This window comes from Plodia interpunctella, chromosome 27, assembly GCF_027563975.2.
Source record: "Plodia interpunctella isolate USDA-ARS_2022_Savannah chromosome 27, ilPloInte3.2, whole genome shotgun sequence".
NCBI classification, from domain to species: domain Eukaryota; kingdom Metazoa; phylum Arthropoda; class Insecta; order Lepidoptera; family Pyralidae; genus Plodia; species Plodia interpunctella.
This window is the reverse complement of record NC_071320.1, coordinates 4,194,908-4,219,219: the sequence shown is the minus strand read 5'-3', so window position 1 is coordinate 4,219,219 and position 24,312 is coordinate 4,194,908. Positions and strand designations below refer to the sequence as shown.

The 24,312-nt window shown below is 35.6% G+C and overlaps 3 protein-coding genes across 3 annotated transcripts; 1 reads left to right on the top strand and 2 right to left on the bottom strand.

The window, feature by feature from the left end:
• The first annotated feature begins 2,030 nt into the window (after positions 1-2,030).
• Positions 2,031-15,164, top strand: LOC128681498 (uncharacterized). Its single transcript, XM_053765440.1, has 6 exons — positions 2,031-2,174; positions 11,285-11,388; positions 11,936-12,061; positions 12,927-13,044; positions 13,442-13,547; positions 14,091-15,164. The coding sequence occupies exons 1-6, from the start codon at positions 2,165-2,167 to the stop codon at positions 14,260-14,262; spliced, it is 636 nt and encodes a 211-aa protein (XP_053621415.1). The 5' UTR covers positions 2,031-2,164; the 3' UTR covers positions 14,263-15,164.
• Positions 5,048-8,274, bottom strand: Rad60. The gene is made up of 2 exons (XM_053765437.2): positions 7,024-8,274; positions 5,048-5,388 (listed from the first exon to the last, which is right to left on the bottom strand). The coding sequence occupies exons 1-2, from the start codon at positions 8,168-8,170 to the stop codon at positions 5,321-5,323; spliced, it is 1,215 nt and encodes a 404-aa protein (XP_053621412.1). The 5' UTR covers positions 8,171-8,274; the 3' UTR covers positions 5,048-5,320.
• Positions 15,162-22,404, bottom strand: LOC128681497 (aldo-keto reductase AKR2E4-like). The gene is made up of 9 exons (XM_053765438.1): positions 22,160-22,404; positions 21,737-21,859; positions 21,158-21,228; positions 20,319-20,418; positions 19,460-19,570; positions 18,528-18,698; positions 17,635-17,832; positions 17,246-17,354; positions 15,162-16,173 (listed from the first exon to the last, which is right to left on the bottom strand). Exons 1-9 carry the CDS (start codon positions 22,205-22,207, stop codon positions 16,067-16,069), a joined length of 1,038 nt encoding a protein of 345 aa, XP_053621413.1. The 5' UTR covers positions 22,208-22,404; the 3' UTR covers positions 15,162-16,066.
• Positions 22,405-24,312: the final 1,908 nt, after the last annotated feature.

Here is a 24,312-nt window from a genome sequence, read left to right as displayed (position 1 = left end):
TCATATATAATGGCGCTTTTTCTGAATTTAAACGTTGTAATTAGATATGAACCTTCCTAGTACCTATGTAAAGAAATACTTGCGTATTTAATTTTTATGCACAGTAGCCATCTATTTTATAAACGCCGTTAACTATCAGACTTTTTAACAAAATCTTCGTATCAGTCGCGTACAGCTACCTACCTCAATACTTAGCAAATTTCATAGATATTGGCCCAACCGTTTGAGCGTAAAAAGAAGTAACATTAATAACATTATAGGATTCATTTAGGATTAAGGTTACTAATACTTAAACTAAATTCTGAATGAATCACGTCACATTGGAAGTAAGGTAAACAGAGCCTCGAAATTCGGCCTATAAAGATGTTAGATACCTATCTATCTCCGTCGTAGGTATTTGTAACAATTACAATCATGTCCTTATCGGTCGAATTATTGATATTATAAAGTAAAGTCATTCACTGTAGACACATTCCAAGGCGTAGTTTGCCCAGAGGTACAGTTAACAGTACATTATGTTGCTGCATGAAGCTCTATGGCGCGGTAATAGAGGCGAGTCTGCAATGAATTTGGGTCGGTTGATGTGCATCAGTCATACGACAAATTATACACACATTTTTTAAAATTGTTTTATCGTTAATTAAAACTACATTAACATTTAAGAAATCCCGAAGAATAAAGTTTATTTTACGCCGACCTCAAGGTTTCGCGGCGTCATAGCCTGGTATGTACCTACTTACAGAGAACACGAGAAGTTTCTAGAGAAGAGAGAGATAGAGAGATTTCATTACCTTATAGGTAGTTACTTTCATCAAGGATCAGAAAACATCCCATAGACACTATAATACTATTCAAGTCATTTGACATAACTTTTACGAGTACCGCCATCTTGTAGTAAACAGTAGTACATACACCTTTGTCGTAAGCAAATGACAAAGCTATAAAAACTCAGGAACTAAGTAATGTGGACTGGAGTGGAGTAACATTTGAACTTGAGACCTTTCGATGACATGCTTATCAGGTGATTGCCAATATTAGTAATCACGTAACCTATGGACCAGATAACGTTAATCTTTGGAGAAAAGGCCGCGATGAAGTTTGTTGCGCCGTTACTTTTTCACCTGCGCTTTGGAAGTCGGTGGAGTTAGTATTTAATTTGATTAAATTTTTGACGTCATCCAAACTAATAGAAAGAAAGAAAGTATTTATTTGCATTGAATGGGTACAAAATGGTTGTTTTGTGTTTTAAAAGTTCCATACATTCAACCTATTTGGCGTACAAATATAAAAGTATCTTATTGTAATGGTATCGAAAAAAATATTATTTAAACCACTTCAATAGTTTGTGTATTACCTCATCACGCTCTATCTATTCAACCAATCTTCTTGAAATTTTCTATACATGTAGTTTGAAATGTGGAGAAGGACATAGGGTACCTTTCATCCCGGAAATGTTACTGTTCCCGTCGGAAATTCACGCGGGAAAAAGCTAATTGATATACATTCCGAAGTTGATTTAAAGAATTTTGTAGATCTTGGTACAAAGATCGTCTGCACGGGTACCTCACTCTCGTCTATGTCAGCCAAACAGCAGCTCGCATTGTTGTGTTTCGGTTTGAGGGTGAGAGAGGCGGTGTGATTACAGGGTACTGTGGCAAAAGATCCTAGGACACAAAGTGGGCAACGAGCGCGTGACACCGCTGGTGTTACAGGCGTCTGCGGTGACCACTTGCCAAAAGGTTGAGATGGCTGTTTGGTAGTATTTAAAAAATATAAAGGAAAAAAAGTGAATGAACTAAATGGTCCTTAAACTTGCAATAAGAGACGTAGCTCTACTGCTTTTAATCTTAATCTTTGATAATTATAATTCTTCCTAGTCCACAATCTACAATACGATATGATTTTGCGACCGCATAATTGTGCTATCATTCTTATTTTCAAGGAAACAAGGGGCATTTTGATTAGAATTCTATTTTTTCGTGTGGCTCATTAAGTGTGTTGTAGAATTTTAAAAAAATCTATATATTTAGGCACGTTGCTCGAGAATTATAGGCAGTATAAAAATCAGCTACGCTGTATTTTTCTGTCCAGTGCGCCATTTTCTGTGTATAGTGATACAAATTTTGTGTTTCTATTACTAAGTACGTTTCCAGAAAAAAATAACATGGCTTTAGGTAAGTGTTGAGATGAAGTTATCAAGATTCAACTAAATAGTATTGATTAGGATTTTTCTATTTTTTTAAAAGCTTTTTAGCTTTGGTTGAACTAAACGAGACAAAAGATTTTCAATTGTTATGCCAGCTCCACACACGCGTGACGCGAATGCGTGAACATTGCGTAGTTAGTATGAGTGCTTTTATTTGCCGCAATGAAAAACCAGCAATGTATACAGAATCCGCTAGTTTGGTAAACTGTTCGACGACAGTGTGAAGCCGGCGTGGTAATAGAGTAATTAACAATTAGTGGCAGTAATAGTTTAAAATATTTTTTTCCTTTAAATTACCGAGTAGACAAACATGAGACATGCGGCCCACGTGATGGAAAGTGAAGAGAACCACACTTTTTCGTAAGGTTTCGATAAGGACAAAAGTAGAGACTAGTAAAAAAATCGAAGCTTAAAATCAATAGTAATTGAATCTAATTCTCGATTAATCTATACTATATTATGAAGAGGTAGGTAAGCGTTTTTGTGAGTTTGAGGCGAGTAATCTACCCGCCTCAAACTCAAACCTCACTACCTGCCGAACCGATTTCAAAAATTCTTTCACCATTAGAAAGATACATTATCCAAGATTGCTATAGGCTTTATTTTATCTCAAAATTATCACGGGAGCGAAGTCCCGAGCAACATATCTAATCAATAATATTTTTTCTTTTACCTACACGCCAAAGCCTCTATCTTTATATATATATATATTAGGTCCTTACATATGAAATTGGCGTTTTGTTGTACTGGCCACTTTAATCACAAATGTCTCCTCTTTGGTTAGGAATTCCAAATTCAAATTTATACAGCTATTTAAGTACACATGTATTTGTGTTTCGTTAACCGTCATTCATATGTTTTTTCTTCTGATTTTTCTGTTTGCGTCACTCTGTTTACAAAATGAAAAACTTGAAATATCGCGTTATTTACGAGTACGAGTTCCACCGTGGCACCAGTGCTGCGGAAACGGCTCGAATGGTTAATGATGTGTATGGCGGTCGTGTCGCAAAAGAAACACAGTGCCAGTTTTGTGCCAACGTTTTCGTTCTAGAAATTTCGACCTGCAGAACAAGCCTCGTGGACGGCCGGAAACCCTAGTTGATAATGAAGAATTGAAGGCTATTGTGGAAGCGGATCCATCGGAAACCACGTCCGAGTCAGCTTCAGGCTTCGGTGTTAGCGACAAAACTATTTTAATCCACTTGAAACAAATTGGGAAGATTAAGAAACTTGAAAGCAAACCGGCAAGCGCGTGTCGACTGCTGCGTTACATTACTTAACCGGCACAATAATGAAGGGTTTTTTTAATAAAATCATTACCTGTGATGAAAAGTGTATTCTCTACGATAATCGGAAACGCTCATCGCAATGGCTGGACCCTGGCCAGCCAGGCAAATCCTACCCCAAGCGAAAATTGATCCAAAAAAGTTACTTGTAAGCGTTTGGTGGACTAGTGCCGGTGTCGTTCATTACAGTTTTCTCAAATCTGGCCAGACGATTACGGCAGACGTCTATTGTCAGCAATTGCAAACAATGATGGAAAAGCTAGCTGCTAAACAACAGAGGCTCCACGCCACTGCTGTCTCACGACAACGCTAGACCACACACTGCACAACAGACGGCTATCAAATTAGAGGAGCTTCAATTGGAATGTCTAAAACATCCACCGTACTCCCCGGACCTTGCTCCAACAGATTACTTTTTTTTTTAGAAATTTGGATAACTTCTTCCAAGGGAAAAAAATCAACTCCGATAGGGCAGTCCAAACCGCCTTCAAAGATTTTATTGATTCCCGTCCGATGGTTTTTTTAGTAAAGGGATCAATGAACTACCTATGAAATGGCAAAAGTGCATCGGTAATAATGGTTCTTACTTTGATTAAATATATATATTATATTAAAAAACATTCGACTTTTTGTTCCTCCTATACCAAACGCCAATTTCATATGTAAGGACCTAATATTTTCATTTTCTTTCGCGGGTGTGTACTAGAAAAATATGCACATAAATAAATGGTACCTTTGTACATAGTTTCCCATTTGTAAGTTTTGTATTTACATTATGTTGTGTATATAAATAAATAATATATAAATTAAAATGCAAATAAAAGTACAGGTTTTATCACGAATTTAATTTACAGTACATTTAAAAATATATTTACAAAATCATTGACACAATCATAAGAAACAATAAAATTCTGAATCATCTGGATTATATATACAGGCCGGTTTCAATTTAATATATCTTTAAACAATTATATGCACTATTCTTAAATGCATGTTGTGTCAAGAAAAATACATCATGGCAGAGAAATATCAGTAGGTATTAATATTATGAACTGGCTTTTGCCCGCGGCTTCGTCCGCGTTAATAAGTTATTATTGTCAATATTTCGGTTTTAGGTAACATATTGAGATGAAACCTATACCAGATTTTAAGCTAGACTATCACCTATATATATATATATATATCACCTATATATAGCTGTGACCGCATCAAATTCCATCCAGTAGTTTTTATGTGATGCGCGAATAAACATACAGACAGACGAAAATTTGGCTTCTATTCTATTCTATACAGACAAAATTTTTGACGACCTCGGTGGCGCAGTGGTAAAGTGCTTGTCTCTGAACTGAGAGGTCCCGGGTTTGATCCCCGGTCGGGTCATGATAATAAATGATCTTTTTCTGATTGGCACGGGTCTTGGATGTTTATCTATATATGTATTTGTTATAAAACATAGTATATAATACAAGTGTCGAACTTTGGGGCTAGCTCAATCTATATATTTATTTATTTCTATTATTTATATTAGTCACAATAATTATTTTTTTAATATCTCATATGTACAAACATAGCCCACTTACAGTTTTATTATATGTATAGATATCGATGTGTGTTTGTCTGTTTTTTCAAAACGGAACATTGGATTGAAGTGATGTTTGGTGTGTGACATATGCTACTTTTCTGCCGCGGGCGGAGTCGTAGACAGGAACTATAATAAATAAACTTAATTTCATAAATTCAGCTCTTTTTATGACCGGCCGCCTGCCTGACGTCACCACTCATTGGGAATGCTGATACGTAATTATATATTTATATACATTTATATTTATCAGCTGGCAATTTTGACATCAATGCATTCCCCGCCTTCTAGGTCCAAGTCTTGTGCGGTATTTTTGCCTGAAAACATAAAATATCAAATCAACACTCATTCAAATTTGATATGCAGAATTATATATTATAAATTATTATGAAATGCAGAACTTTGTCTAAAACCTTGGTTTTCAAAACTGATTTTTGATAGAAGGGTTGCTTCTACCATATGTAGACTTTAGATTTGGTCATTGTTGTTTTGCTACTCATTTACAAAGAATCGGTGTTCTTAGTGAAGATATATGCGACTGCGCTTTAGTTGAAGAAGGTGATATTGATCATCTTCTGTTCAGATGTCCAAAATATGACTCAAAGCCTCTTTACCAGTTCCTTATAGAACTCCGTGCTCCTCTTCCTTGTGATTCCTTTACTATCCTTTCCTTTACAGATTTTAAATATATCAAAGCTCTTGCTTCTTTCCTTTCTTACCATAATATTTATGTTTAAAACTATTTATTGACCCTTACATTACATGTGATAATATATGTATTTATTGCCCTCATTCTTTAATGCCGCCTAAGTCCTATCCTATCGTCCGATAACAATGTAACTCGACACTGGCAAAAATAAGCTCTATGGAAGAAGTTTGATTGCCACAAAGAAGAAAAGAAAAAAAAAATTAATATGAATGAAAATAGGCAAATTAAATCATTGCAATAATAAAAATTGGAAGTTGATATTTTTTTTTACCGCAATGAAAGATTTTACATTTTTTTTCATTCACTTTGGCAAATTGCTAACCAGCAACGTGTGCAGAATTTACCAAAGTTTGGCAAACTGCTTGCCGATCAGCGTTGCCAGATTTTTTGGCAAAGCGGGATTTTGAAACATGAGTAATGAAAGCGCGATTATTTCGTCAAACGCGGGACGAATAGAAAACAAAATTGGTACCTATACAAATTTTGTTGAAAAACATTTAACTACTTATAGTTAAATCTTCTTTTTTTGGTTTTCATAGTGAAAAAAAACGTCTCGTGACGTCCCGCCAAAATCGCGACGTCTGGCAACGCCGTTGCTGATAGTATATATAATATTTGCACTCACTCATAATCGATTGACCTTTGGAGCCTTAGATTATGTCAATATGTTTGCCTCATTTTTCAAATCCAGATTAGTATTTTTACATGAAATCATCAATCCTACCTCCTACTAATATTATAAATGCGAATGGTTGTGAGAATGTATGTGTGTATGTTTTTTACTCTTTCACACAAAATCTACTGGACAGATTGTTATAAAATTTGGTACATGGGTAGAATATAACCTAGAAAAACACATAGGGTACTTTTTATCCCGAAATTCCCACGGGAGCGAAGCCCCGGGGCGAAGCTAGTCTTTAATGAAGAAGAGAGTTTGAAGTTTCATTTGAATTCATCTTTGTAAGTACTTAATTTCTCAGGCCTCGGTGTTAATAAATCCTAACTAATATTACACATGTGAAATTACAAGTTTATTTCTTACCTCTTCACGCTCTATCTACTCAACCAATCTACTTGAAATTTTGCATATACATAGTTTGAAATACAGAGAAGGATATAGGGTACTTTTCATCCTGGACAAATAACTTTATCCGTGAACAAATTGCGCGGACGAAGCCGGGGGCAAAAACTAAAAGCTAGTTGATAAATAAATATGACATTAAGTATCCAAAACGGAAATTACCTGATATTAAATCACCATCAAATTCAAACCTTAACTTGTCAATACTGATGTCAAAATGTTCAGCACATTTCAACATGGCGACGGACAGTTTCTCAGCCAATCCCACAACAGTCTCAAAGGGTTTCTTTACGTTTTGACATTGGAACTTCAATTTGATGCCATTTGTTACATTTCCCTTGACCTTTGTAACTAAATTGGCAATACTTTGGTTCACTATCCCCCCGTCTATAAACTTAGCTATGTTATATTTTATCAAGTCCGGAGTATCATCGGGCTTCAATATACAATCGTTGAACATAAAAAATAGTTTATCATGACTGACATTCTCCTTTTTAGCAAAATAATCAAATATCGACGTGATTTTCTGATATTTACGTATTGTGAATTTGAAAAATTCCGAACTTTGCCAGTAAACTTTTACGGATAGTTCTTCGTTTTCGTCTAAAGGATCATCGTCATCTATAACAACGATATCTTTTTTTGGCTGCGGCTTCTTGCTGAATAAGCCTTGATCTTCGCATTGGTCAGGATACTCATCAGTGTTACCAACACTATAAATTGGATAGGCAGGATGGATGTCAGACACTGGCAACTGATTATTATGTGAAAGAAAATTATTGATAGCTCTGTTTCTACCTCGACCTCTCCTGCCTCGAGGCGTCGCCTTGCCTCGTCTGCCTCTACCTCTACTTTCATTTTGACTTCCACTTTCACTGTCATTGCAAATACTGTCATTACCCACATTTTGGCCACGTTTCCCTCTTTCTCGACCTCTCCGGCCTCTTGAAGTTTCGCATGTACCTTCATCACTTTTCCTTTTAGTTGGAACTGATACTTCTTGAGTATCGTTCTTAGTTCTTCTAGATGAAGCACGAGTTACTCTTTTGTACGATCCTGCGATTAAACTATCGAGTTCGGGATCATCTGAAAAATCGAAACTAACATCGTTCACTTTTTCACTATTCACAATTGTATTCGTGTCAGTTTTGGCGCCAAAATCAGCTTTTTTCACAATCTCTTCGATTTCCGACGATTCGTTGAGGAGATTACTACATTCAACTTTATTCTCTACGTATTTGTTCTTCATTTGCTGTAACTTTCTTGCTACGTTACCGTAGCAGTCGTCCTCTGAGTCTGATGAAGACATTTTAAGGAAAACAGCGAAATTTTACTCACAAACAACGTTTTTTGTATACACACTATACAACAAAACAATCCCAAATAAGTAATATCAATGAATATATGACATTGACAAAGATAACCAGGGTTAATATTGACATTTGAATTGATTGGAGTTGCCATAAACTATATAATTTGGAAAATTTTACTACCACACACCACCAGGAGGGTTATCTCGAAACTTAAAGATTTCTCTTTTTTCACGATGATTATATACGATATGGGAAAGCGAAACAGTATGTGGACGTTAGGTATCATAATACGTGTGTATGTTCCGTGGTAGGCCTTCAGTATATACCTACAATGTCAACATACATAATTTTCTTGTTTCGATTATTAAAATAATATAACCTATTATCTAAAAACGTCAAGTAGGCCTCTTTTATATTTGATTAATACCTAATTTATTTGATAAAAATCAATAAAAAATACAATTAGATTAGTAGGTAATTAATTAAAACTTATCACACCGCCAAATCATTAATATGGTCACATCAGACATATGGATTTATACAAATTAACTAAGTATCTACCAGTGGAAAGTGGAATTAATATACCTACCTACAAATTAAATGATACATCAAAATGTTATTTGCAAAAAACTTTTGCAATGGGCTTGCTATGCTAATAACTATGTACCTACTATATTGTTCTATGGGACGAGTATTTTCCTGTGGTAAATAAAAGTCCTTGTACAAACTACGCAAGTACGTATAGTGTGAGTTTGTGTTTACATCTCACTACGAATCGATTCGATAGTGAGGTGAGCGAAAGGGAAATACTTAGATATCGTGTAAGTAGGTATTTATCGACAATAGTTTCCGTGATGTCATAAGATTAATTTAATAATTATATTTTATCTAAACATGTTCTAAACAAAGGAATCAGTCTTTGCTTTCAGTGGCACAATGCGTGATTTTACACAAATCCGTTCTATTACCGATATTTCTATATTATCTATGACAGTTGTTGTACGTCATAAATCATATCTATTTTGTTTTTATAAGGATTTGTGTTTAACATTAATCTTTCTGTTGTTAATTTAGGTACCTGCACATAATCCGTGATTGATAACTCGTATTTTCCATATAGGTACCTATATAGGGCGTACGTAGGTAAAGTATTGCACATTGCACCTACTTCAAAATAGTTGAGAAGATGTACTTGAAACATACAAACACGTTAATGACGTCTACACGCTGTTTCTTTTTTACATATAATGTAGGTAGCTACACAGCGTGTAAAAAAAGAGAGAACGTGACGAATGTGTGGACGCAATTACGTAACTAGGTAGGTACTTCGTGTTATGTTTCATGGTAGCCCCCGAGATATTGTAGACAGAGAAATATACTGACTTATTCAAGAAAGAAATGCGAGTTCTATGCTAAAAGTCACGCTGTAAAGACTAGTGGCCCGCTCCGGCTTCGCTAGGGTAAACCCCTAAAATCAGTGTGTAAACCTTCCTCAAGAATCATACCTAGTATCTATTGGTAAGTATATAACTGTACACAAATCTGTCCGGTTGTTTTTGAGTTTATCGCATAGTTACCTATACAGACAGACGCGAAATGTAGATTTTTTATAATAATCTAAGGATGTAACGAATTATACCTGTTTAAAACTTGTTACCTACCTACCATAATACATGCTCGATAAACTTCGCGATATCATGCCGGCTCCACACTATCACCCAACTCAGCCACACGCCGACGCGAATGCGTGAACATTGCGCAATTTGTATGAGAGTTTTTATTTACCGCAATGAAAATCCAACAATGTATACCGAACCGCCAAAGTTCGGTGATAGTATGAAGCCGATATGACATTGACAGAACGAGAAAAAACATTTTTTGTCATAGGTATAGTATTATACATTAATTTTTACACGATAAGTGATTAAAAATGATAGGTACCTAACCCATAAAAGGCACAAAATTGCGTAACAGTTGAGAATTCTCAACATGAAGAGGGAATAATCGTCTAGACGCATATAAGTATATGCATTAAAATAATAAAAATGCTTGTATCAGAAACCACAATCTATTGTTTTATCACAATCGATTCGATCTTACCTAAGTACATCAATGCGTGTTTGTATGACAACAAACACGTGTTATTTTTAATTTACCTGCTTGATAAAGAAAACAACGACAGTCAGTCGTAGTTGGAAGTAGATAATAGAACAAGTATCTTGTGAACAAATTGGGAACAAAAATCTAATAACATTTTGTTTTTGTTTATTCAACATCTTTCGTCTTCACAGGGTCGGATAAATTTGACGATTATTACAAATAATTGAATCTATTAGGTCATTTTTGTGTCGAAATTGGACACGAAATACTTAAAAGAGTGGAACACACGTAGAAGTAGCTGTGGCGATCTAATCGTTCCGTATTGTCTGCAACCTGCTTATGTGAACATGGTTGAATAGTGTGTAACATATATATCAATTCTGTGTAATATACAAAGTACTAGACGACGTGTCACGAAAAAATATATCTAGAAACCATATCACGAAAGGACGATCAATATGAGAAACTATTAATAACAGATAGGCCACATTGTTGTTTGGAAGCGACAATAGCGCGTCTTTCGTGTTATGGAATAGAAACCGTATGGAGACATTGATGTTAGCTTTTGTGGAACCAAAATTGTTATAAAATCTTGTTACAAAAGAAACTACGTAACTATGTTTTTAAGGTTTTTGTTTGTATGTATCTGAGTTTCTTTAAATCCGCCATGACTCTTTAGCTCAATATATCATAAGTTTCGAAGATCAAAGTAGTTCTTATTCCTATTTGGGCGCTAAAATTTCACATCCGCCATCTTCAAAACAAAGTACCTACCATAAACAATTTTTGTTTTTTTTTTACAGTGAAAATCTTCGCCCTCGTATAGTCCGTAGTTACCACGAAAGTAGTCCCGGCAGTAATGGCGCTACTGCCGCTGCATACAACTGTCTGGCCCATCTGTTATTGATAGTTCCTGATATTGTCACTCACAGTCTTACTTTCGTCCGTCCGTTCCGTGGCGTCCGCCATTTTCAAAAAAAGGACCATAAAAATAATGTTTTTTTTTGCAGTGAAAATCTTCGCACTCCTCCTTGTGGCCAGCGTGGCGGTTGCCGTGCCATCCTCTCTCCAAGGCGTGGACCCCAACACACTATCTTGCGACCCAGCTGGACAGGTAGGCGAATATATTTGGTGAACTATCAAAAAATATGGCAACACTAAAGAGTACTGCGACACGATGAAAAAGTGCAGCTATTTACAACGCTTTAAATCAGTGGAGTAGTAATCCTATTTCAATCTATACTTAAGTATTACAAATGCGAAAGTTTGTGAGTACGTTTGTTACTTCTTCACGATCAACCACCTCAATAGCAAATTTTCATGAAATTTGCTATTGAGGTAGCTGATACCTTGGATTAACTTGGGTACTTTTTATCCCTTAAAACGTGAATATGAAAAAAAATATTACAAAACGTTTAAATCATTACAACGAATGATAAACTGCGTGAAACAGCTAGTAATGCATGAACTGCTTGTTTATGATCCACGGCAATATAAGTACGTGTAATGATTAGTTATATTTTCAAAAAAATATTATATTTTTTCGGATTTCAAGGAAATATTTTTTAAATAATTTTTCTTTTTAACTATATTCTGCACGGTGATTTTTTTAACGGTTTAAGCTTAGATGTCATCACACAGCCATAAATGTCTATTCACAGATATTCCTCCTCCTACCCCACTTTTCGGACTGCACCAGGTACTACATGTGCGCTAACGGTGAAGAACTTGAGTTCCGCTGTCCGCTAGGTCAGGACAGTCAATTGTACTTCGACTTCGAACTTCAGGTAAGGAAAATTTAACTTAAAAATACTATCTGTGGTGAACCTATAGCTCCAATATTTAGAAGAATACACTCTCTCATCTGCTATTTTCCCGGGTTCAGTGTAAAAATAACCTTGAAATTTTGAAAATTTGGCTGTGATTTTATTACTCTCGCCTAATTTATGTCAACTCTTCTTAGGAATGCTTTTGCGGATCAGCCTGCATAGACTTGGCTATGTGTCCTTTAGTCGCTTCATATGAAATCGAGATGAGCATATGGAGTGGTGTTATTCTAGGGCGAAACCACACGCCATTTGGGAGAACCATACTACTATCTACTAATTCAATGGGGGGGAACACACTCAAAATATCGTATCAGAAAAGCTACTAATTCCATGCGACAAAGTCAAAATTTAAGGTCATGTCACAGATATAAGATATTATCATGGAATTAGTAGGTACTTATTCCATGATAATATTCTTAGTAATTAGTAGGTACTCCGCAGTACCTACTAATTCCTACTAAGTAGTTGTTTAGTTCACTGCTAGTCGCATACACACTAGTGAACTAAACTGTCCACCTCACGATGTTTTCCTTCACCGGAAGCAAGTGGTGGTTTATGAAAACTACTATACCTATCTATATGTGTCAGATTGGTATATAAACTCATATGGCACGAGTAGGATACGAACCTGAGACCTTTCGATCCACAGGCGGGCGTGTTCCATTACACCACCACCGCTTCTTACATTTCTTACATTTATCTCAATAGGATAATCCTAAACTTGTAACAAGTTATATAACTTCAAAAGTCATCCTCAAATGTCAGTTATAAATCTATGGTAGCTAATCGGTTACTAAAATAACTGAAAATTTTCCACCCCTAGACATGCAACTACCCGAGCGACACCAAGTGCTGGCTGCGCGACTCCCCTGACGATATCGACGAGGGCTCCGGCGCGGACGACCCTGGCTTCCTCAACGAGGACCTTGTCAACCCGATTGGTTAGTGCTATCTGCTGCGAAGTTAGACGCAACTAACCAATTACAGTGCGCCATTGTGACGCAACGACAACCGAACCGCAATGTGATTGGTTCGCTGGGTCTCGCTGCGAATCGATTCGATAGTGAGTAATGATATGCAAATCAGCATTTTGCCCTCTGTTTTCGCTAAACATTTTGCAAACACGGCTAAGAACAATGTCGAATAAGTTCTCTATCAAATAAAAAATAACTAGATCTAAATCGGTTCATTCGTTTGGCCGCTAAGATGCAACGGAGAGATACTGATCCCGCACACCCCTCCTCCTATAGTCGAGGTTCAAAAATATATGTCAAGATTGTTTACCTGTATTGGTATACTATTCGCTGATTCGTTAATTATTATTATGTGTTATTTTAGATGCCCTAGTGGACATCGTGAGGCCAGGCAATATTGAAAGTCACTCTAATAGCCAGATCCTGAATTGCAGAAATTTGAAGACGGCTTCCATGCTCGTTGCTTACAAGTGAGTATGCTAGATCTTTCACTCATCTGAAGGTGTCAAAATCAAAACATTTATTCAGAAATTAGACCTTCACATGCACTTTTTCGCGTCATATTATAAATTAAATAAGTATTTATCAAATATATTCTTCATCAACAGCGCCTTACAAATCGGCGATAGACTTAGGGTGAATTTACGTTAATAAATAATGTAGTAACTGTAGGATCTTGTCTGAGTATATATTTATAAATAATTATACTCGGTATTTGACAAAGATTATTTATTTAGGGCTGGTAAATCACGAGCAATACATTTAAAATACCAACAGCCAAGAATCGTCCATGACAGCATTTCTTTTTTAAAGAAAAGAAACATCGCGCAGGCGCAAGCTCGTCGTCACAGCGCATGCGCGTAGACAGTAACATTTTGAGAAATTTTAAATTTTAATACACAATGTCTATAATCGCTTACGGCGTAGAGTTGCCGAAAAGCCTCGAATGCCACATCAAGCACGGTGAGCTTATTGGTGCAATCGAGACCTTATGAAAATTTTTCTTGTTCCAGGGATGACTGCCAACGATACTGGCGATGCCAGAATGGCGTCCCGCAATCAGTCTATTGCTCAGACGGGCTTTACTTCAACAGTAGAACGCAACAATGCGATTTCGAAGCGAATGTAAAATGTCATGTGGCGCAGGAAGACGAACTCAATGGCGAATTCATAGTTTACAAGTAGACGGCGCTAGTGCTCGACGCGGAGGCCATAGACAAATAGATTTGTTTTTTTTTCTTAATAACAAAACAGGAGCTGTCTGTAAATAAGGCTAAATCGTTTTTTGATATTTAATTATAAAAATATAAAATTATAATAAATATGTATAAATAGGTTGTGAAACTTTATACTTAAAAAAAATAAGAAAAAAATATTGATTTTGGCCTCCAAGTTTTAGAGTATGTACAGTCAACAGCAAATCAAGTTACCCTGCACGAAACTCTATGGCGCGGTAATAGCGGCGAGTTTGCAATGAATTTGGGTAGGTTGATGTGCTGTTAACTGTACTAGTGTCAATTCGGCAATTTAGGCGCAATCTCTAACTAAATACTTATATTATATGATTTTTATACTGATTTAAATCGATAACGATAAGTTTAGTATGGATAAGTTAATTATTCCCATTTTAATCTTATTATTCCCTATTTTATACACGTACAATAATTTATTACAATATTAAAATACTTATATACTTAGGAATTAATTGTAATCATTTAAAAATCATATAATTTAAACAATGGTGGTATAACAAATAAGTATTAGTTATATGCAAAACAATAAGTTATTTAATCACGATAATATTCCATATAAGATTTGTTTTATTTTATAAAAATCAAATCTTTTTTGGATTTTAAATCGCGTATTAATAAAATAGTACAAAATCGCTTAAAATTATTCGCATGAAATGTATTTTATTATATTCAGTCATGCTGATGAAAATGCTTTCTTGTAGGATATTAAAAAGCAGATTTTGTCATGATCGTAGTTTATAAATAAACACAGAAAATCAATAAAATATTTAACCAAAATGTATGCGCTTTGTTAATTGCCCCTAATTTGTCGAAAATAAAATTCATTGCAAATGTTGTAGGTATTTTAATTTTGTGCTGTCATCACAGATTTTTTTTTTTTAATTTCGTGGTTCCCTCGTTCGCCAAAACGATATCACAGATATGAAACCCATGGATTTAATAAGTACTTCGTGAGTACTTACTAATTCCATGATAAAACCATTTTGTAAATCTGTGGCTGTCATGTAGTGATTTATAAACTCTTTGGTCATAATCTAAGGGTCATATAAAATGACGAGAAGACTCAGTGACAGGAAGTGTCAATAGGGCATATTACGCAAAGCTCAGCGCAGATGGCGCTACTGGTATAACTAAGGTACACAAACATTGCCAATGGAGGCAAAAAGCACCAAAGTTTTTTTATCTTATAGAAAACGATTTATCCCAATATTTCGGCACCCGAATATGCTACAGTATTGTTTATTTTCACAAACGAATGCTTACATAATGAAAGGATTAATAAAGTACTCTAAAATAAACGTTTTAATCGACACAGCAAAAGGCGGCAAAGCTTTTGTGTACCTAACATACAGTGCTGTATTCTGGCCGGTTAAACGTGAGGTACTCCCTATTCGTTTTTGCCATAGATTTAGAAGAGCCTCGCGTTTTTGCCATAAAAATACAATTTTTTTCGCAGTGTCTAAAAGGCATTCTCCATTGTTTCTATATTATCGGGCACAGTTTATTGAATCTCAATACAATTTTAAAGCCATTTTCATGTCAAATTCGACAACATGTCCTTACTACGGTGGCATATAAAAAACGGGTTGCACTCCGGGAGTGCCGGCAGAAGTGAAAACTTGAATATTAACGGTGCATTTTTGACGTCTTATGAATTGTAATCCTGACGCGCGTTTAAAATTTTTTACCCATCACAAAAAGTGCACAAGAAGTTTTCACTTTAAAAATGTCTCTTGTCAAGGGATAATCCGTACCATGGGGTCTTTAGTTGTCTCGTACGGGCAGTAGGGATGCCCTCGCCAGGCGCTGGGCACCACTGTGCGATAGTTTTCGTTGAACATCTCTAAAAGTGAAATGCAACATTAAAATATAAATTGATAAATATTTGAATTCGTTGCTGCCATGTCTTCGGTATGGCGCATTCGGCAACTAAACTTACCTAATTAGTTACCTACAAGAAAAGATATTTTTTTAATTTTTGTAATGACTAAATAATAATAATACTTTCCACCTATTGCAAAAGGCAGCTGTTATACTAAACACATGTCGTATAGTGCGCAAATTTCTATCTTCAGACTGTTAATTTCTAATTTATTTTCAATTTGTTTGGTCACAAGCTAGCGTATCCAATAAAACTCTTCAAAATTAATTTTGAGTGAAATATAAAATGCTCAATATAAACAATAATGATTAAAAAAAAAATAAGCGTACTGTCCCGTTTCTTCTCGTTTGGTAACGCTTTTACCTCTCTTGTATGAGCGAAACGAAATAAGAACATGACGTGGTCTATCGTTATCTTCCTTCATCGCTTGCTTAGGACTTGAAAAATAACTGTCTTATTTACAAAAAAGTTTTTTTTTTTTAATATTTATTTCACATATAAAGAATAAATATATATATATAGTACATAATATAAGAACACTGACAAAAACCACAGAGGTTTGTCCACAGTGAGCATCAACGTCAGCAGTAGTATAAAATATTTTGTATTAATCACTTAACAGTAATATAGGAACCACGTACGTAAAACAAGACAAGTACCTTTTTAAACAAAACAAGTACCTAGTAGTAAGTTGCAATCTAACACAATTGTTCGATAAAGTAGGACTTAAGTTTATTTTTAATATTTTTAGGAGTTAAGTCATTTTTTACAGAGGTGGGTAGTGCGTTAACTAATCTCGGAAGGAGATATCGCGCTGTCCTCTGCCCGTACGTATTGTTGGCTATAGACGTGCACAGTTTCTCTCTTGTAAGTGAAAGCATACTTTAAGCTAAAATGTTTTGTTCGCACAATATTTGTCATTGAAGGAACGAGACAAAAATACTTTAGTTTAAATATGTTAGATTTAGTATGCTGAATTTTTTAAAAAATAACAGGTTAGTATTATATTTATATAGTACCTAATCATACTCACTCAATATCGCCATTTCATGTGAAGAAAGTTGGAAATCGAATATGTTAATGTTTTGTTCAATCCGCTCCTTATTCATTGATTTCGGAATGGGGACCACGCCGCGTTGTTTCTGTAAATTGATATCAAAGTCAAAAGTCGCTCTCGGCCTTGTTATAGCGCTCGCCTGACGGCTTGCGCAATAATACCTATGTATAAAGTTGAATTTGGAATGGCAACATTATTATCATCGGTTTCATCTGCTTGGACTATATCTATGGATATCAGAAGTGGAACTAGATCGTGTACGGCTTTGAGCCAGGCATTTGTAATTTTTTGTTGTGGAACATAGGCATCGATATTCGCGATTTGATCTGCGGGTGTGGTGTTAGAAGCATAGATTACCTACTTACCAAATATCTCAACACGATTTGAGACGTTGTTTTTCTATATTTTCGCGCCATTCTCACGAGGGTAGAATGGTTGCGCCTCGGTGGGGGGCGTCCCGGTCGGAAATCGAACATGGATCCGAGCGGAGTATTAGCCATCACCACTATGCCACTGGACTTGCAGAATTCCAATAAATTGTCCTGGCCTAGATTCAGGTTCACCTTTCAAAGTCATTTTGTTTTCTTACTTTTCTTGGTTAAGTATTTATTGTCTTATTTATAAAAAAGATAAAGCACACATTCTGTCAAGAAAGTGAAGGAAAAGGATTTTTGACGAACTACATTTTTTATCATTGCAACACCATATAGAAGGGTCGAGATTGATTGATAAACACCAAGTGTTGCCAGCTAATAGGAGACAGCGCTCTGTCATTTAATTTTTTCACTATGTTGACTTTTGACAGATTATACGGTTATGGCTGAAGGTATGCCTCGACACAACATACATTAGATTAATGTATGCTTTATGAATAACAGAGTTAGCATTTTTCCTATAAGACCTATATTTGTTAATTGACGTCCTTGAATAAAAGGCTGCGGTGAAGTTCGTTGCGCCGCTTCTTCTTCACCTGCGCTTTGGTCGGTAGTAGTTAAGTATAGGTACTTTAAGTAATTTTTTGACGTCAATAAGTGATGTATATAAAAAAAAATTGAATTTGTATTCCTATACCTAATAATCTCTGTTGGGGGTAGTGTATTTTATCAATATTTGATTTTTAAAATTTCAGAAAGGTTCTTTATTTTGATGAACTATAATGAAGGCAGTTATACTGCTCGATAGCTCACCGATCTATCTTTTAAAGAAATAAATTAAAATAATATATTCGTACGTAACAGTAACTTTTCTTGGCACTTACTTCCACTTGTAAAACTGCCGGTTTGATGTCACAATTGGCTAATAATCTGCGCATTTGAGTGATGTTAAAGTTCGATACGCCTATGGACTTGGCCAATCGGAGTCTTTTGGCTGCCTCCATTGTTTTCCACGTGTCCAAATAGTCTATGACGTCATAAGTTTTGCAGTCATCCTGAAACAAGACAACATTGAAAAAAAAAACGATAAACTTGCGAATCCTTGCGCTGAGCCCTTTAATTTCATACTAATATTGTTGTATTCGTAAGGAAGGCCAGTGTCCCAGCAGTGGGTAATGGCAGTTGATGATTATAGTTGTATAATAAAATGCCGTGTATTTTTTGGACTGTAATTTATTTTTATAGATTTAGCAACGCAGGAGCACATCGAACTGTAAAAAATGGAAGAAAGCGTGACATTTACATTGTTCCTCATTTTAGAAAAAAAAAATGTTGCTATCCACATAATATGTGTTAATTTACCATAAACAGTTTATGTTTTTTAAACAGTAGTATTCGAAAAAATACATTGTTTTCCACCAAGACCAATGGCGTTGCACAGCCGCCATGTTTGTGTTTGTTTAACGTCACCTACTTGTCTAGGAACATTCGGGCAGCTAAGACGAATGTAACGATGTCTCAATTATGTAAATTCGTTGAGCGGTTTTAGAGAGGTAATAAAGAATATTACATACGTACAAAATACGCGCGAAAAACGCCTTCTTTATTACAAGGTCATTGACAGAAATAATAATACTTTCGCCACAAAAATAGATTGATTCATATACCTATCCGTGATTTAGACTTGGGTGGCTACCACGAAACATAAAATATGAACACGTCATTGCGTCCACACATGATATGGGAAAAGGAGACAGCATGTGGACGTTTGTGACGTTTATTTCGTGATAGGCCTTCGGAGACCCTAGAAACTCACTTTGAAGGCGACAGGAGTGTGTATGAGGTAAAGGTCCACGTAGGACATGTTGAGCCTCCAGAGGGAGGTGCGTAGGGCTTCCAACACGTGCCTCTGTTCGTGTGATCCTAACTGCAAAACAAATTGAAAATTTAAGATTGCGTTATACTCAAATAAATAAATGTGAAAGTTTTTTTTTATTATTTAAATACTCTTTATGCTATAACTACTCCACTGGATGTGTCTCAGAGCGTTTCGACCGCTGCGGCCGCGATGTCATTACAAATTTTCAAATTTTAACAAAGCCAAGAATTACTTTCACCGTCTGACTATAAAATTAATCTGTTATGTAGTAATGTTAATTTTATGTATGATTGATTTTGGAAATGATTCCTTCCTCAAGACAATTGACGGATCGTAATGACAGCGCGGCCGCAGCGTTAAAACGCTCTGTGTAACACCCACTAATCTTCTTGAAATTTGTCATACACATAGGTAGTTGAGTTTAGGGAGAAAAACATAGACTATTTTTTATACCGGGATAAAGTGTACGTGTGTGTGTAAGTTTCCACGGGAAATGTGGGAAATTCACACTAAAGCCTAAGACTTTGGTGCTTTTCGTTTCAGAGACAATATCCACTTCTATCACTGAACTTCTGTCCTAATATTATAGGTAAGTGTGAAAGTAAGCTTGTTTGTTTATTTGTTTGTTACCTCTTCAACCTCTATATACCTACTCAGTCAATCTTCTTGAAATGTTTCATACATGTAGTTTAAAGTCTGAAGAAGGATTTAGATTTCATCTCGGAAAAATAACTTTTCCCGTGGAAAATTCACGTAGACGGTGCCGCAGGCAAAAGCTAGTTAGATATATTCTCACCTTAGTTACAACATATAGGTGTTTCCTCCGTAACCGGGATTTTCTTATGGCAACACCGACCTGACCTTCTGTGTGGTAAGCTGACGCTGTGTCGATTAATCTGAAAAAAATATTGTCTAGATTTCGTGGCGCGGGTCAACTTCGTACCCGTATGTAATGCATAAGTACACGCAGCACATTACATTCATCCACATGCTGTCTCTTTTTCCCATATCGCGTGGGTACGCGTCGTGTAAAAGAATCTATGATTAAAAAAATCATCTATGGTCACTAAAAAAATAAAATAAAAAAAAAAAAAAGTCGAATCGTCAAGTTGTGCTGTTTTATTTTTGTTCTATTTCGAACCTGAATTTCAGTTTAATAGTTTAAACCACAGATATAAAAACATTACATAGAAATATTTCATTTACACATACAAAAAATATGTCTCATCTGTTTATATTTGTAGCGGGGCCAGGTAATTATGCTCGACCGCCACAAAGGGAAGATCTTCCCGCCTGGCTAGGTGTTGCGCCTGAGCACCGCACGCGACAGACGGTGTCGTGTCGGAGGTTGTATATATGCTTCCAATCGTAAACGTACTGTCTGCGCGGTCTAGGCTTGTTAGCTTCTAGTAGCGAGTCACCATCGCCATCTGTCCGTAGATGTCGTGGATCACTTGTGTGGCTTGTTATTCGTTGCGTTTAGTCGGCTTTTTACATATGTATGGCGTTGTGCATGTGGCGTGGTAGATATCGCCACATATTCTTAAATCTGTGGTTTAAACAGACGCAATGACGTGTTCGTGTTCTATGTTACATGTAGCCCCTAGATGAGAAAGAAAGAGCGAGAGATATTACCGGTACCCCGCTCGCAGTCCCCACGACACTTGATTTTCCACCTCGCCTTGATTCGTCTGTCTTTCTCCATTCTGAAAGCGATTAAACTGCAATCAACTTTTCTATTACAATAGTACATCTAAACATAGGTATAATAAAACTGTAAAGGTGGGCATGGGCTCCCAACTAGAACAGCTGCCGAGTATTTAGTTTGAATTATCAATAGATGGCGCCATATGTAACAAATAAGGTATTATGTATTCAGTGACGTGGCTGTCTTTATGTAGGAGAAAAAAATAATAATTATGGGTGGTCTTTATGGGATTAATAGACAAGATAACAATATTTTTTTTAGAATTATTAATTGTCTGTCTGTTTATATGTTTGTTTGTGCAACATGCAAAACCTACTGGATGGAATTTAATAAGTTTAATTTTAAGTTTTCACAATCGTATAGCAGATGGTTTAACTTAAAATCACAGACCAATATACAACATTTTAATGTAGGTATATTTTTAAGCTAACACCAGGCTTTGCAGTTTCACAGCCTCGAAAGAAACAGGGAACACGCGGAGATGAAAGACAGAAATATAAAATTACCTCATCGAATCCCAAAAAGGTGCCAAGTCCGACTGCCGGCATGTAATAGCCATCGTTCAACTTGATCCTGGGCGCCTTCCCGCCATCTTTATATTCGACGCCATTTTGTTTTTCTTCCATGAGCTGAAAAGGATTATTCTTCGTTAAATTCAAATTCAAAATTCTCTATTCAATTTAGGATGATATACATCACTCTTATTGACGTCAAAAAGGTTAAGAAATATAAGAAATTTTGGTACGGTATTTGTTTGGTATATGAACCAGCTAAAGTAAGTATAAACAAATTCACGCGGTTTAAAAAACGGTAGGTAGGCTGGCCATGTCGCTTGAACTTTTCTATCTACATAATATTCGCATGAATCCATTTTATAGTTTTAGTTTTGACTTGAAAAAAGAACCTTAATAATAATATAAATCACTTACCACTAAATGTATCGATATTGTTAATAAAAACCAGCCGAACATCGTCATTCTTTAAAACAATGATATCGACTGATTCAAACAATATACTTTATTATTACAATTTGTTTATAAAACAATGTACAGTGTACATAATAGGTCAATCAAATGATAATAACCTTTATGTCGTGTGCTTGAACATTACGTTATTTTCAGTTAGTCAATTAACTGTAATCTATTTAGTAGCAGCGATGGCTCAGTCGGCTCGGCTCGACAATGTCCTAAAGTTGAATACCGTCACCATAAAATGGACGAATGAGCTCGTAAATTTACTATAGCGCCATCTATTGATCATAAACTTAAAGATGAGCTTTACCGCCATCTTTGTTCCTCACATAAACTATTAAGTATTCATTATTTATGCTATTCAGCAATAGATGTCGCTAAAAAAACTTTGCATATCAGCTACTTCCCGACAGATGTCGCTACGTGGAAGAAAACTCAATTTGCCAGATTTTATCATGCAAAATAGCGGTAAGATTGTAATCTTGTAGCAACTCGGCAAAACGTTTCACCGGAGCAAATTAGAAATGAGACGTATCATTAAATACTGATATACGATCTTTATTAGATCATGTACGCTTTTTTTATTTGCTTTTTCATTGTAATTACGCGCCACCAGTTTCTGTAGCGTTGTTTAATTGATGAGCAAGTGCTTGAAAGTAAATTGGGTGTGAAGATGTTGCACTGGTTATAATGAAGCATGATTATTAGTTAGAATTCAAGGCGAGTTGCGCATTGTACTAATATTTTCCACGTTATTTATCTAACGAATAAAATTGTAATTGTTACCATAACTACATTTTTTCTTAATTCATAATTGTGCAGTGGAGAATTTTCGTGCTTTTCTTTCAATTTTGATTTGAATAGGTCACATAGGTATGTTATGGAGATTAAGGGATTCAAGCCAATTGGACAGATTCATTATAAAATGTGTAAATATGAAAATAAAAAATATTTATACCTATTTTTAAATACACGATGGGTACATAGTATAAAAAGAACCTCGTTTCCCGTTGTCTGTCTGTCCCTATGTATGCTTAGATCTTTAAAACTACGCAACAGATTTGGATGCGGATAGATAGCGTGATTCTTGAAGTAGATTTATGTGTATAATTTAGTATAGGTTTACCCGAACGAAGCCGGGACGGGCTACTAATAAAGAAAATAAAGCGCTCTTCATTTCAGCGTGAAATATCAACCATTAAGAATTTTTCCTCATTCTCCCTCCTCAGGGAGAATGAGGGAAATAAAAACTCAACGGTAGGTTTTTAATTAGTCAAGAGTTGGGTGTTTGGGATGACGGTGCTGCGTTCGAAAGAGAACAGTAGTGGCGCAAGTTATAAGTGCTTAGTTTAGTTGCAAGTCACATGTATTAAATTGATGATGGCGCAAGTACGTTTGTAAGACAAGACTTGTCTTTGTTTTTGTTTGTTTTGAAGGGGAGCTGAAAAGTATGAATGCGGACCCTGTGCTCCGACTCTCTAAGGCCGGGATAAATTGTCCGTGTGCCAAATCTCATCGAAATCCGTCCAATACGATTCGCGTGATTGAATAAACAAATATCCTCATGTGAAAATTTTCGCGTTTATAATTTGTTGGATTTCCGTATAGGATACACTGAAGTTAGTATAAGCAGTTACTTATTTTAACTTCGGTAGCAAAATTTGATCGTAAATGCTTATTGAGTTAAGCACTAAAACTGCCACAAAGTTTGAGACTCGCTTTAAGTAGTTAAGATACTTGTAACTTGTATGTTATTTAGTCTTATATAAAATTAAATAGCTAAATACTACGTTTAATTTATTTTATATACACACTGCGTGCTCTGACTACAAGGATGCCTAATTGTGTGAATTGGGGAAAAAGCGGAAAGAGGATTTTTCGTCCTTACTAAATAACTTTACTAAATGCTCACATGAATGAATGAATGAATTAAATATTTATTTACTTGAAATGTAGTACCTAAAAGATTTTAGCAGGTATGTTAGGAAAATTAAATGTTATTTAAAATCATATCGTATTAATAAAATATGTCATACAAAAATTAGACCTAGGTATTTTTTATACCCAAATTTTAAAATGTTTTCTTAAATACAAACTACTGGCATTTTAGA

What these genes read in the sequence shown, in the direction of transcription:
- LOC128681498 (XM_053765440.1), top strand. An exon ending in CTTGCGACCCAGCTGGACAG is followed by an intron (nt 11,389 to 11,935) that starts GTAGGCGAATAT and finishes GTCTATTCACAG; the next exon opens with ATATTCCTCCTCCTACCCCA. An exon ending in TCCATGCTCGTTGCTTACAA is followed by an intron (nt 13,548 to 14,090) that starts GTGAGTATGCTA and finishes TTCTTGTTCCAG; the next exon opens with GGATGACTGCCAACGATACT.
- Rad60 (XM_053765437.2), bottom strand. Translation starts at nt 8,170, where the DNA reads ATGTCTTCATCAGACTCAGAGGACGACTGCTACGGTAACGTAGCAAGA. An exon ending in TGATGGTGATTTAATATCAG is followed by an intron (nt 5,389 to 7,023) that starts GTAATTTCCGTT and finishes TTATGTTTTCAG; the next exon opens with GCAAAAATACCGCACAAGAC.
- LOC128681497 (XM_053765438.1), bottom strand. Translation starts at nt 22,207, where the DNA reads ATGACGATGTTCGGCTGGTTTTTATTAACAATATCGATACATTTAGTG. An exon ending in ACACTCCTGTCGCCTTCAAA is followed by an intron (nt 18,699 to 19,459) that starts GTGAGTTTCTAG and finishes GTCTTGTTTCAG; the next exon opens with GATGACTGCAAAACTTATGA. An exon ending in AAATCGTGTTGAGATATTTG is followed by an intron (nt 17,355 to 17,634) that starts GTAAGTAGGTAA and finishes ATCAATTTACAG; the next exon opens with AAACAACGCGGCGTGGTCCC.